Source organism: Cibotium barometz, chromosome 13 (genome assembly GCF_041138505.1).
Source record: "Cibotium barometz isolate CiBa-2024 chromosome 13, ASM4113850v1, whole genome shotgun sequence".
Lineage (NCBI taxonomy): Eukaryota > Viridiplantae > Streptophyta > Polypodiopsida > Cyatheales > Cibotiaceae > Cibotium > Cibotium barometz.
The window spans coordinates 51,542,766-51,557,612 of NC_141058.1; the positions used below are offsets into that span (position 1 = coordinate 51,542,766).

Sequence of the window (14,847 nt, forward strand, 5' to 3'; positions counted from 1 at the left end):
CTGTTTCCTCTATGCAACTTTGAAAGAATGATATACTTTGTTTTGGTCTGCAGACAAAAGTAAAATCAGGAGAAAAGGGGAAGGCTTTTGATGGTGTACCTGTTTTCCAGGTATTGCTTTTTCTTTGGTTGTCTAATTAAAAATTATGCATCACACTGTGTCTAGAGTATCCACGTATAAATTTATTCTATATTCTATACATGGTCTTTGGATTGTCAATCATCTCAGTAAGCTCATGGCACCTTGTCCATTCAAAGGTATTTCTCAGTAATTGTTTGAGTGGAGTCATCCACTTCTCGAAGTCCTCTACTAAGTCTTAGAGCTATTTCCACCTTAATACAGATGAAGAGTTGCCTTTCTGGTACCAAGACCTCTTGTAGATTACCAGATCAACCAGCTATAGCCGTTATTGAAACAAGCTTAAGGGTGTACCACATATGTGTGGTTCATTCGCTAATTCCTCGGGATTTTTTGATCCCAGGTTGCTTAAAATGCCGATTAATTTTTTAAGGATTCTGAATTGTTCTTTTTTTCAAGATACTTTCTCAATGATGAGTGTAAAGTGCTACTTGAGGGTTTTTAAGTAGAGGCAATGTCCTTCCTTGAAGCTCATGTCTTGGCGGTGGTTATGTGCCTTCTTTGTCTACTTCTGTTTGTTCCTTTTTGTTGTAGAGATCATAAAAGCATAGTCACAGGAAACAGGCCTTGGAAATGTGTTTCCAAGCCCTACATATTGTGGAAACGGCCTGAAACGGACACGTAATCAAAAAGTTCTTAAAAAAAAGCATGTTTTTTATAAAATGTTTCTTCATAAACGTTCGCAAGTTTTTTATTCAACGCTTCTGCATAAATGCATTTGTTTATAAATGTTGGAAAAAAAAACTTTTTTCAATAAACATTTCTTTATAAACACTTTTTTTAATAAATGTTTCTTCATAAACATTTGTTTATAGATGTTGAGAAAAAAACATTTTTTTTATAAACGTTTCTGCATAAACGTTGAAAAAAAAGCTTTTAATAAACGAATTTTTTAAATTATAAACGTTGAAAAAAAAAACGTTTTCTTTATAAATGTTGGAAAAAAACTTTTATATATGTGTGCCGTTTATGTTTCCATTTCCCGGGGGGTGCCTTTTCCATTTCCGTTTGTAGTGACTATGCATAAAAGAGTACATGGGGTAATGCAATCTCACTCAGTATTGAAAAGCTACTAAAATTTAATCAAAAGGGTCCTTCCAAAATGGCCAACAAAGTGTCCTTGTAGTTTCTTGAGTAACTACCTCAAGGACCAAGGTTCTCCACCTTCTGATTATTGCTACCAAGCCACTGGGTTGAGCTTTGAACTTTTATTGGTTACAGTGAAGAGAGCAACTTGTGATGAGAGAAAAAATCCTTGTATAGAATTTGGGTTCATGGCCTATTGTTAGGTAATAATGATGCCTCACAATTTCATGTCTTTAGGTTGAGCAAATATGGGCCCATTGGACCCCAAGCATTACCGCACCATCATGGTTGGCCTTATAGTGGCTAAGGTATGCATACCAGTGTTGGGAGTCCGAGATGAGCTCCCTAGTAGAGAGGTAGGTATGCAAGGCGAGAGGGCAGGTTGGATTTCGGAGTTCAAGAAGACCTATTCAACTCTGGATAATATCTTCACCTTGAGTCATCATTGAGGAGGCTAGGTTGTGCAACTCATCTCTTGTTACCTTGACATATGCAGGATGGAGCTAGCTAGGTTGCATATCATGATTGTATACTCCATGCATATAGCTTTGCATTCTCCTAGTAGTAGAGCTCCATCCCCTGCACACCCAGATTCAGCTTTTTTATTCAGTACTTTTTCATTTTGTTGGGATGACAGAGGATACTCCATACAGGTACTCCGATTTGTCTCATAGGCCGAGTTCGGTCTTTTGAAAGACGTTAATAAAATCTTTCTTTCTTTCTTTTCTCTCTCTCTCCAACACTTTTGTATCACTTTTGGTCTCATAGACCCACTAGGTCTTTTGAAGACGTTTAATATAACTTTGTGTGTGTGTGTGTGTGTGTGTGCAACACTTTGGCCTGTACATAGATGAGATCTCTAACTTCATTGACAAACTTGGCGGCCAAGGCTCCCACTAGTTGACATGATGGACCCCATCTTGCCGTACGCAGGTGACATATTGTCGATATCAGATTGAGTAGAGGGGCTACAAAAAAACGAGGTGGTATTAGAGGCCTTTTGTAAGTAGCAGAGCCTCACAGTGAACATTGGCAAGACGAAGTTCACGATCTTTCATTTCTTACACCAAGTGACATCTAGGAAATATTTCACATTTGTGGGGATCATGCAGATATTGCTATCTCCTATGTATACTTGAGAATTACTTTCGCTGGCCCAATCTTCACCATGCAGATATTGCTACCTCCTATGTATACTTGAGAGTTACTTTCACTGGCCCGATCTTTGCCATGCGCCTGACGGTCCAAGCTCGACTGGTGTGGGGACATGCCTGTCTAGCTTGCTTGGATAGGCAACTTTCACTAGGCATACTTCCAGGAGCAAAGCACCAAGGTGTGACTTTTTGATATGCTATAGTGACACCCGTGGTGATGTATGGGGCTCTCTTTTGGAGATCAAAGGGGAGAATAATCGGAGAGGATGGAGAGATTATAGGTGATGTTTTCATGCATGATCCCGAGTAAGCCGTCGGCCTCCCATCATTCTTGCAAAGTTTAGGACAACACCCCGAGTTGTTCATGTACAATTCCGAACAGTGACATTTATATAGCCTATACACTTTGGACAGACACCGGCTCCCTAGGCTTGCATTGGAGTGATCTCAGATGACTAGTAGAGCAAGGACATGACATGGTATGGTATGCAAGGATTGGTTCATTGACAGATTAGGCGGGGCTGGTCCCACAGTGGCAATTTTTGCACTCAGTGGGACCTCACTGTTAACCTTGGTAATGGTCTTCAATACCTACAGCCCCTTCACATCCAGATTGAGCTTCACATACAAAGGGGATCCTGTGGAGATTGTCTCATCTTATGTCTAGCTTTGTGTCACTTTTGATGGCCCATGTGTCACTGTGGTTCCCTTAGCACATGCCGGAGTGACACGGGGATTTGCAGCCTTGGCGTCACTTTCATTGGCCCACGCTTCACCATTGTTCCTGCAACACATGCCAGAGTGACGCAGGGATATGGAGCCTTGGCTTACTTGAGCGGTAGTGCTTTTGGGCACATTTCCAAGAGCCGAGGATGAAGGGTTGGCTTGTTGATACCCCCGGCACACTAGCCTTGATGTATGGAGAAGTCTTGTGGGGGCCAGATTTATGCGATGAGGATTGGCAGTGAGTTGAGAGGCCCTAGGTCATGGAGTCAGGTCATGGGAGTTCTCCTGTATGATCCACAACAAACCATTAGTCCCACACCAGATTATCTAGGCAGAGTTTGTTGCAGCCTCGATAGTAGTGTGGATGCACTCTTCTAGACAGTCACATACCTCCTTTATCTCAATAAAAAAAAGTTTGTCGGCAATCAAAGTTCATGGGAAGAAATCCATCAAAATTCACAACACCCAAAATAGTATCTCTATGTACACACAAAAATATGGAGTAGAACTAAATCTCCTCCAAAGCTTCGTTCTTTTTGTGGCAAGAACATTGGCACCAATAACAATAGGGGTGGTACAACAACCCCTGTTGGTCCATCTTCCACCAAAGGAGCTTGTTTCTTCCGTTCATTGTCCTCCCTCCAAGGCATCTTCTAAGCCATCTCTTCCCTAAAAGAATGCTTGTCTCAAGTATGGACCATAGGTAGGTTCGGAATAGGAGCCATCTTTCTCTTTTTGGAAAAAAATAGCTTCCTCAGCAACCATTGACTGATGAAGTTCAACAAACCCGAGATCCGATTTTACCTGATACTTGCCCCGTTCATCAAGGGTAATATTCCCTTCTTGTAGAAGATAGTGAAAAGCTAACTTTATGGGATTCATTTCCAGCATTGAAGACATTTGTAGCACTAGACTCCCTCTTTTTGCCTTCCATAACCGTCCTCACATGAGGGTCTTCACGGTACATCCTCAAATATGCATCCTTTTCTTGAAGTTCTTGACGAAGTTGCTTCGTCAAAAGTTATGAAGCTCAAATTGTCTATCAATGATCTTGATGTACTGTTCCACCATGCGTTCAAGAGTTTTAATCCTCTCCTTGTGTTCTTTGCAACCTTGGACCTTGTCCATAACTGTAGGACCGTCTACCTAGATAGAATAGGCAAGAAGTTGTGCTCTGATACCAATGAAACCAAATCCGGACACTCGAGCAATAGATAGATAGTTAAGTACCGGATACAAGTTTTGGAGACACAGCGAAAGAGCCATAAATAACACCAAAAACACAGCACTGAGTCAGAACGTCCAGCCCCCTGTAGTAACGTCTTTATTCAAGGGAGAAGCTGCTACAACAGACCAAGGTGCAGGTGCAAACTTGCACCAGATTGTCCACAAAACATCAGCAACCACTTGCTTAGAGATCTAGGTACAAATAGCACCAAGAACCAGTACAAAACAATCTTGAAACAACCCCCAAAATTAGCAACCAGCTCCGGAAGAATAGAGAAAACCACTTGGCTGCAGCCCTGCTGTACAGCCAGCGCTTAGAGGAAAGGACAGGCTGTACGATTGTTGTACGACCAGTGCTGTAGGAGAGAGGAGAGAACCAATTGGTTGCTGTTGTTGCCCTGCTGTACAGCCAGCGCTCAGGGGGGAGAGAGAGAGAGCAAGCTGTTGCCCTGCTGTACAGCCAGCGCTCATGGGGGGGGAGAGCAAAACTCAACAAGTGCTGCCCGCCTGTGTGTGTCCTCATGCTCATCCCTCCTCCTCCTTTTCATGGAGTCGACCAGCCCCAAAATAGTTGTGCTTTTTCCCTTCTAAGCCAAAAGTGGCTGAGCTGCCAAAAATATCAGGTTTTATGTTTTTCCCAGCTTGTTGGTCAAGTTTCCTCAAGGCGCCTCCTTTTGGTCTACATATGCATACCCAGAAGGTGATAAGTCCGGCCACACTTTAATGATGTGTGAATCTGTAAACTTATAAACCTTAAAATCACACCAACAAATAAAATCTCATGTAGCTCATACTCTATTGCCATCTTTTAGGCCAAAATATGCTAGTGAATGCTTTAGCTTTCTTATGTGGAAAATCCTTGTTCTCACCTTGGCTCTGCACAGTGTGTGAAACACTGGTCATGACTGGTGAATGGTGACATCGTCGCCATTGAGCTACCTTTCCACGTGATGTAGCTAAGGGAGACCTCTCGGCCATACTCATTAGCCCAATGCTTGATATTTTGGAGAGTGGTATACCATCTATTGGGGACTGACACTCCCTCATGTTTCATGTTCCTTGTATTCTAGAGATTTCCATGGATAGTTTTATATAACTTCAGTGAGATAGTTTTGATTGTTCTATTTTATTTTCCGTTCCATGATGAGATATGCCATGACATTATTGGATTGCTTTGGTCTCATAGGCCTATTGGGTCTTTAGTAGACGCTTAATTTATCTTTCTTTCTTTCTTTCTCCCTCCTTTGTCTCTATATATTTCTCACTTTAGTTTTGTTATATTCTAAGTCTAGTCATTGAGATGACTAGGCCATTTTCACTATGGCGGGGAATGCTAACTATTAAATAGTGATTAATGTGGGAATAAACAAGTGCTAGGTGGTTGTGTAAACTAGTACTGTATTTAGAGTTCAAATAAAGCGGTTCCAATGTGTGAACAACTGCTAGTGTGTATAAGCTCTTTTGTGTGGGAATAACCTCTTAGAAGGATATTATGTAAGTAGTGATGTGTGGCAAAATGACACCTATTAGGGACAGTTGGCATCATATTTGACATGTGGCATGTGTGGTGGCATCCTATGCCCACACCTTGTAAAGGGGGCCTCTCCTATAAAAAGGCCTAATTCTATAATGCCAATATGCTTTCCATGACTCTTGTACTTCCCCTTAATCCCTCCATTGGGCCATCAGGGCACCGACCACGCTCCCAGGGAGTCACCACTGATAGAGTAGTTATCTTATGTCGTGCTCGTCGGCCACGCCCACCAGGATCCCAACCACGGCATCCTCACCATCGCCAGATCAGAGCCATTATTTCTCCATTCTAGACAGCCCCATGGCGGAGATACTTGATCTAAGGAGAGGGCAACACTTCAACTGATGAGCATACATGGATCTAACTGATATACATTTTTCAGTATTTTCTACTCAGTATCATCTCGGAGTCTTACAGTTCTGTTCTTATAACTGTAGGACAATCAATTTATTGTACTTTTTAGTCTCATTTAGTTGTTCTCTTTGACGAGACACCAACTTCAGATGTACTCTCAGTTTTGGTCTCATAGGCCACTATGGCCTCTTAGAGACGTTAATATATCATTTCATTTCATTTCATTTCTCTCTCTCTCTCTCTCTCTCTCTCTCTCTCTCTCTCCACGTGACATGTTGAGGGAGACCAAGACATACTCATTAGTCCCAGATCCAAGACATGCTCCACTGCCATCGAGCTACCTTTCCACGTGACATAGTTGAGGGAGACCTCTCGGCCATACTCATCAGCCCCATGCTTGATATTTTGGAGAGTGGTATACCATCTACTCGGAGCTGATGTCGCTCCCATGTTTTTATGTTCTTAGTATTCCATGATGAGTTTCCATGGACAATTTTGTATCCACCCAGTGAGATAGCTATGTTTATGTTTTCTTTCTGTTTTATTTTCCATTCCATGATGAGATATGCCATGGACATCATTGTATCACTTTGGTCTCATAGGCCCATTGGGTCTTTAGTAGATGCTTAATATATCTTTCTTTTCTTTCTCTCTCTCTCTCACACACTCCCCATTAGCAATGTGCTTGTACTCTCACCCTAAGGTACCATACCAATAGGGCATGCAAGACCTCATATCCATGGAGCTGCAAGGTGGGTGGATTGGCCTAGTGGTATGGGACACTAGGTTGGGGCCATTGGTAGCCGTGGCAATCTAACCTTAGGTCGCATGTGGTTCGAGGCAATGGACCTCCATTGAGAGCTGCAACCTTTTGGGCAAGTTCATAGTTCATGGCTGCCTTTTGGGTAGTGAGCCCTGGAAGGACTTCCTCCAGGCTAGGATCTCCGCTCTCACCCCAATTTTGGGAGGCCCTTCCCCGAGAGTATGAGGTGGATCTTCACGGAGATGCGGGCTCATGGCTTTAGCCTTGCATTTGAGGACATATTTGCAACTAGTCTCTTCTGTGCTTGGGATCATTTCAAGCCGTCCCTTCAGCAGTTCGCTCGAGTTGCATCTGAGGAGCATCTCTGACAGTGTGTCAGCCTATGATTTGGAACCTCTGGTCCGTTTGCCTAGTAGTCACATGTTGGGGACTCACCCGCATGTAGCATGGGGAGCTTTGAGCATGGGTCGTGCTTGGTCACTTGGAGATTGGCTTATGTTCAGACAGCTACTCCCAGAGGCTAGGAGAGGAGCCTCGCTGGGATATGGGATAGGGATAGACTTAGCCTTGATGTCGAATCTTCCATCCCCCCTTGGAGTGGCTGGCCTCGATTGTGGACCCTCCCCTCCCTCAGTGGTTGGGAGTGTTTACGAGGCATGACATACCTTTGGTAGTCCATGGGCTGATTACTTACTAAGGTCTAGACTTGATGCAATTTGCATGCAAAACTATTGTTATATGCAAGACCTATGCATAGAACCGTAATGTACATGGACAAAGCTGATTGTGGATGCAAAAACGCAGACCCTAATTTGGTTGCCTATACAAAAACGCAAACCCTGTTGTGCTATGCAAGCTAAAATGAGCTGAGAACATGATGTAAAGGCTTAACTTATGCAAAATAGGGAAAGCAAACCCTAAAACACAGACTAATTTGAGAAACCCTAATTCAATATGTACAACTCCTACCTAGGATTGACCTAGATGCTGTGATACCAATGTAACATGCTAACCATTCAGAAGCGTGCTTAATAATGATTAAAGCTAATCACCTACGAGAAACTAACAGAGAGAAGTAGAGAGAAGGAGAAGAGAGAGACTCTTTACCTAACCTACTCCTACTATATATTACTAACTAAATGATTATTTACAATGATTGGCAAAGAACCAAATAAGATCTAAGCTTTGATTGCTATGCATGAACTGAAGCTTACTGTCCTTCTCTTTGTGTTGGTGGAAAACACTGATTTAGAGAGTACTTGGCTGATTCATATGTTGTGGTTGCATGCCCTTGGTCTTGGCTCTATAATCTCTGTTTCTTTGAATGCTTACAAATGACCCATGACTTGCCTTTTTACAAGGATTTTGATAAGTCGTATTTTGGTCAACCATCCCTTATTAAGGCCATAAACAGTCATAAAAAAGGTCATATTGTGCCCAATACTCGCCCCAACCATTGGTGCATATCTTGGGCATGTGCAGGATGGTCAAAACTTCAATCTTTGGTTCTTCACATTCCTACCTTTGTCCTTGGTCTTTGCGGTTGTTAACTTCGCATGTTATGCTCGGATCTTTCTGTGACACTGTGCCAACTGGCTCTCCCAAAACGTCCAGTAGAGAGCATCCCTCTTGATTCCTTGCTTTTCCAATTTGTGCATCTAAGATAGATGAAGCTTGGCATTTTACTCCAGAAACCTTGGATTCTCCACGTTGGCCATGAAGAAAATAAGTGATGGGTTGATTTCCTACTAAGACCTAGACTTGGTGCGATCTGAATGCAAAACTATTGCTACATGCAAGACCTATGCATATAGCCCTAATATACATGGGCAAATCTGATTGTGGATGCAAAAATGCAAACCCTAATATGGCTTCCTTTGCAAAAGCGCAAAGCTTCATGTGTTATTCAAGCTAAAATAGGGCTGAAACAAATCGTCCTCCTCTCTGCATTAATGGAAAACACTGATTTTGTGGTTGCATGCCCTTGGTCTTGGCTCTCTTTCCCTCGGTCCCTTTAGGTGGCTGCAAGGGATGATACATCTCTCAAAATCAATGACCATCATGTGCCTTAGAGTGGGTTTTGTAAATTCCCACTGTAGCTACAAGACCCTATATTAAATTGTGGGCATGTGATCTCATACTTTATTTAATTATAAGCAACGCGCACTGCATGGGTGTAGGCTAGTGGGATTTTAACCCTGGTTCCTATCCTGGCAGCCCAAACCCCCCGCTGCCATTCTGCAAGCCCATGGTTAGGCTTTTGTTATTTCACTAGTGAACTACGTTTTTAAATCCTAATAACTTAGTTACCTAGTTTAGGTATGCTTTAAGGCCCCAAAGCTACAGCACAGAAGCATCTAACAAGCACTGAACTAGTCTTTTGTAAATCGTGTGGCAGCTATCAAGCATATAAGTTCTGCCATCCAAGCCTCAAACAAGCATTGCCTATAGTTTCCTTTGTAAAATGTATTTCTGTTATAGTTAAGATCTCAGTTAATAATTTGATCTAAACTTGTCTTCCTTTTGTTTGAACTGATGACAGTCAGAAAATTTGATCCTTAGGAGCAGCAATCGAAGATATATCCCTATCTTTTTCCGGAAGGTTTGTGTTTATATGCAAGGGCCTGCCAAAAATGTGTTCACCTTTTCTTGAGCACAACATGGCAGATATTAGGAGGACTTGGGAATAATGCTCAAGCACTGGCTTCTCAGTTGGCTAGTTAACTTTTGAGTAGTAACGAGTTTGTTTTTGGTTTCACAGGAGGATCTTGAAAAGGCATTAGCAAAAGCTTCAAAGGAGGTGCAAAGATCAAATCCCTCTCTACGAGCAAGTATGAATATTCAGGTAAGTAAGGAGTACCTGACCTTATAAGAATATGGTGCTGGGGGATGTGGCGGCAAAAATGCAGGTGTAGGTAAGGGAACATTGGGTATCGTGTATACACCCCTCTAATTATTCACCTTTGTGCCAATGGCTCATGTCCCTTTCTGCAAATAGGGTCCACAATGGCCAGCACTCTGCTGGCTCCCTGCCTAGCCCCCCTCATAAAAATTATGGCAAATGCATCCTTATCTCCAGATTATGTGCGTGGCAAGATCAACCTATCCCAAGAGCAAAAGCTCCTCCAAGGACCATGCAGTGGGAGCTCAAGGTGCAATCAGGATGTTGGCGTGACAGAAGATTCAAAAGAGTTGGTGCCCATTTTGAAGGATGCTTTTAAGGAATCACACCCCCCCCCCCAACCCCCCAAACACCTTTTTTCCCTTCCCTTCCCGCCAAAGCAAAGAAAAAAAGGGGAAAAAAATCAAAGTCCCCTTGAGCCCTTAGGCATGAAAATGGCTCATTACAAGAGCCATTTTTTACACCTCTTTTATCACTCGCTCAGCGTACATGGATGTACACCTATCACATGGGATACGTTGTGCCATTGGACAGATCTGGACCTCATCACACTAGCTGCGGATTGAGACAAGGCGATATGTGCATCAAATCTCGGATGACCGCATTTGTCAGCTATGCTGCCAGGAGGCAGAGACAGAGGAGCACTACATTTGCTGATGTACAGTCTATTATGAGATCCGGTAGATATCACTACCTCTTCCGAGAGGGTTTTGGGCATGGAGTTTGAGGATGAGAAATGCTTGGGATTGTTCCTACTTGAGCTCAGGAGACACAGACAAACCCTCTTGGCAGACAGGAGACCGAGCCATGATGTACCTAGACAGAGGATCCTGACAGATTTCTTCAACACCAGCACCAGCGGCCCAGCCCACACACCTCTGATAGCTCCTCCATTGGGCCATCAGGACACCAGCCACGCTCCCAGGGAGTCACCATTGATGGAGCAGTTGTCTTATGTCGTGCTCGTTGGCCATGCTCATCAGGATCCCGACCACAACATCCTCGCCATCGCCAGATTAGAGCCATTATTACTCGGCATCGAAGGCGCCTACCTCGCTTCTACGACCCCTCCATTCTAGACAGCCCCATGGCGGAGATATTTGATCTGAGGAGAGGGTAACACTTCAATTGATCAGCATACATGGATCTACTTGATATACATTTTCCAGTATTTTCTACTCAGTATCATCTAGGAGTCTTACTTACAGTTCTTATAACTGTAAGATAGTCAGTTTATTGTACTTTTCAGTTTCATTTGGTTGTTCTCTTTGATGAGACACCAACTTCAAATGTACTCTCAGTTTTGGTCTCATAGGCCATCATGCCTCTTATAGACGTTAATATATCATTTCATTTCATTTTATACTTAGACCGAGCTACATGATATACCCCTGTCTCATGGATTGAGGTGCGCCATTGGGCAGATCCGCACCTCTTCACATCAGTTAGAGATAGAGATGGGCAGATTTAGAGGAATACCTCTAGGGGACAGGATTTGTCAGATTTGTTGGATAGAGCCAGAGACGGAGGAGCACTACATCTGTTGCTGCACAACATATTATGAGATTCGAGGGTGCTACCATTGCCTTTTCAGAGAGGGATTTGGACCACTGGCTAGCGTCATGGACTATTGTGATCAGTGATGCTTGGTTTTTTATCTCCTGGAGATCCGCAGGCTCAAAGCGTCCATTATCAGGAGCAGACGCCCGACTGGCAGGGAGTCCACACAGAGACAGATTACTGACTTCTTTAGAGGGACTATCCGGGAGGACACACAGCCGATAGCCCAGCAGTGGGCACCCCGTGGGACTCTAGTTGAGAGAGCTATCCAGTTGGGAGATCCAGACGCCCGAGGGTTCGCGGATCCTCACATCGGAGACGGTGCCTACATCGGAGGATTCAGAGCATCATTGCGAGGCATCGGGCTCGTCCAACCAGGCATCTCACTATGGGAGATATCTAGGCCATCCGGTAGACCCATATACTGTTGTACTCACTGTCACTTTTGTACTCCCCCATATTCATGTATTCATGTATCCATGTACTCATGTATCCCATTTTGACTAGTAGCATTAGCTTTCCACTCTCCCTAGTTGCTGCTTCCGGATGCTCCCTACTGATGTATTGTAGGGCTAGATACTTACCTTCAATTCTTTCTTTTCTTTTCCAGACAGTGTATCAGATGTCACATGGTTGTAACTTTGGTGTCATAGGTCCATCCCACTCCCAGCCCCTACACGGCAGGGAATTACTCTCCAAAGAGCAGAGACACTCAGAGCCCGCAGGAGACAGAGGACACCTAGCTTTCGGACACCACGCCTATACCAGAGAGAGATGACAGAGATCAGAGCTCAGTTTCACAGAGAGGGTGCGGAGCGACTGGCTCGCTTTAGAGCACACCCAGGCATGTTCTTCAGGGAGCTGTGGACACCCCCTTCATTGATGTATACCATTTTATACCCCCAGTATGGTACAGGATGGAGCTAGCTAGGTTGCATATCATGATTGTATACTCCATGCATATAGCTTTGCATTCTCCTAGTAGTAGAGGTCCATCCCCTCCACCACTCATTGTACTTATTGCACACCCAGATTCAGCTTTTTAGTTCAGTACTTTTTCATTTTGTTGGGATGATAGAGGATACCCCATACACCGTCTATAGGAGATCGGAGTCCCATCTAACATGGTTTGGAGCATCATCGCCCTCTATGAGTCCGTCACCGGACGAGTGAGAGTCCCAGGAGGTACATCACAGGAGATTTCTAGCACTATTGGGGTGAAACAGGGCTGCCCTCTATCACCCACTCTTTTCGGCCTCTACATCGATGAGATCTCGAGCTTCATTGATGGATTAGGCGGGGTTGGTCCCACACTGGCAGGCATATTGATCCCCATACTACTTTATGCAGACGACATCGTCCTCCTCTCAGACTCAGCCGAAGGGCTTCAGAGACAGTTGGATGCCTTACATGACTTTTGCACTCAGCGGGACTTCTCTGTTAACCTTGGTAAAACCAAGGTAATGGTCTTCAATACCTCTCGCCCCTTCACATCAAGATTGAGCTTCACATATAGAGGGGATCTTGTGGAGATTGTCTCATGCTATGTTTACCTTGGTGTCACTTTTAGTGGCCCACGCTTTACCATGCTTCCCACAACACATACCAGAGTGATGTGGGGATATGCAGCCTTGAGCTTACTTGAGCGGCAATGCTTCGAGGCACATTTCTAGGAGCCCAGGTGTCAAAACTCCCAAAGGATCTCCTCGTAGAACGCTCCTGGTTCGAGACTCAAAACCTGCAAACAAACAAATAAACAAGAAGGGGGTGCAGGCCTGACTCACCTCCCAACCACGACAGCCGTGGGCAAGCCCACAGTCTTGGCTGTCCCCACTGAGCTACGAGCTGAGCTAACTAGGTTGACGTACCGACCAATCTCTACCTCACGACGTCCCATACCGCCACGAAGCTACCCTCGCGGGCCTCAAGACTGCTGCCGACCTCAACTGCGTAAAGCAGGTGCACGTCTGCACTAGATCCAGGGCTCCAGACCCTAGAGCACATGACATACTCCCCTTCCTCTAAGAGCTCACTCCTGAGCTTACTAAAAAGCCAAGGTAATCTCTCTGAAGAGTAGTCAATGTCTCCCATGTAGCGTCTTCCTCAACATGATCCTTCCACTTGATCTTGTATTCCGTGATAAGTGTATTACGCAATCTTCTTTCATGAAATCCAAGAATCTTTTCAGGTTCGTGTGGAACAAATGTCATGTCCTCGACATCTATGATTTCTTGAGGAGTAACTAACTGGTCTGTTCCATCCAGTACTTCCTTAAGTCCACTGACATGAAATACGGGATGAACTTTCACATGAGAAGATAAATCCAATTCATATGCAACTGAACCAATCCTTCGTGTAACACGAAATGGTCCACAGTATCTAGGGGATAATTTCGGAGATCGATCTGTTCGTAAAGTCTCGGAATCTTTCGGAACTCGCAAATACACCATCGTTCCTTCAGACAACTCTCTGGGTGAACGATGTCTATTAGAATAAAATCTGTCTCGGTCTTGAGCACTTCTAATAGATTCCTTCGCAACTTGTAACATTTCTTGCATATCTTGCAAAAAATTACGTGCTGCATCATACTGAAGTCTTGAGAATCCTATTGTAACAGGTGATCTAGGTTGAAAACCATACATAAACATGAAAGGACTAAAACCTGTACTCGCATGCTTAGTATTGTTATAAGCAAATTCTAACATAGGAAGATAATCCTCCCATGAATTCTGTCTTTTGGATACATATGCTCGAAGCATATCCTCCAAAATCTGATTCACTCTTTTTGTCTGGCCATCAGATTGAGGATGATCTGAGGAACTTAAATTCAAAGTTGTTTCCAACTTCTCAAAACGTTGCTTTTGAAAGTAAAAAGCTAGACGACACTCAATCTCGTTGGCCAACCCTTGAGAAAGAGCTTTATGCTGTGATTCATGCTCTCAAGGTTTGTAAACATTATTTATATGGCTCCAAGTTTGTGATATTGACTGATCATCAGTCAATCAAGTATGTGTGTGATGCGGATGATTTGTGAGGAAGGAAAGCTCGTTGGGCTGAGTTAATGCAAGATTTTGATTTTGAGATTCGTTATCGGAAAGGGTCCATGAATAGTGTTGCAGATGCGCTTAGTCGAATTAGAGAGGAATACTTTGTCGTTCACCGAGATTTCTACTGACTTATTTCAATCATTGAGAGGGCTTTGCAGGACTGCTAGTTATTTTGATCCATTTTGGCAGAAGATCCAAGACGAGAGCTCATTGATTGACCAAGACTTGATGACTGAGCAGCCTACCATTCAGGCTGCACGAGGCCAACGGATGATTCGGAATGGTTTACTTACCACAGATCTTGGACATTCGGTCCAAGATTCTTAAGGAGTGTCATAACGCCCCTTCTGCTGGAC

General features: G+C 43.8%; 1 protein-coding gene across 2 annotated transcripts in view; it reads left to right on the forward strand.

Annotated features, from left to right (window-relative positions):
• LOC147632806 (protein TIC 22, chloroplastic-like) overlaps positions 1-14,847 on the forward strand; it is a 57,416-nt gene that overhangs the window by 25,795 nt on the left and 16,774 nt on the right. For both annotated transcript variants that reach the window (XM_086807684.1, XM_086807683.1), the window contains exons 4-6: positions 54-110; positions 9,525-9,584; positions 9,744-9,827. In XM_086807684.1, coding sequence (XP_086663810.1) covers positions 54-110; positions 9,525-9,584; positions 9,744-9,827 — 201 coding nt within the window. The remainder of the gene's footprint in view (positions 1-53; positions 111-9,524; positions 9,585-9,743; positions 9,828-14,847) is intronic.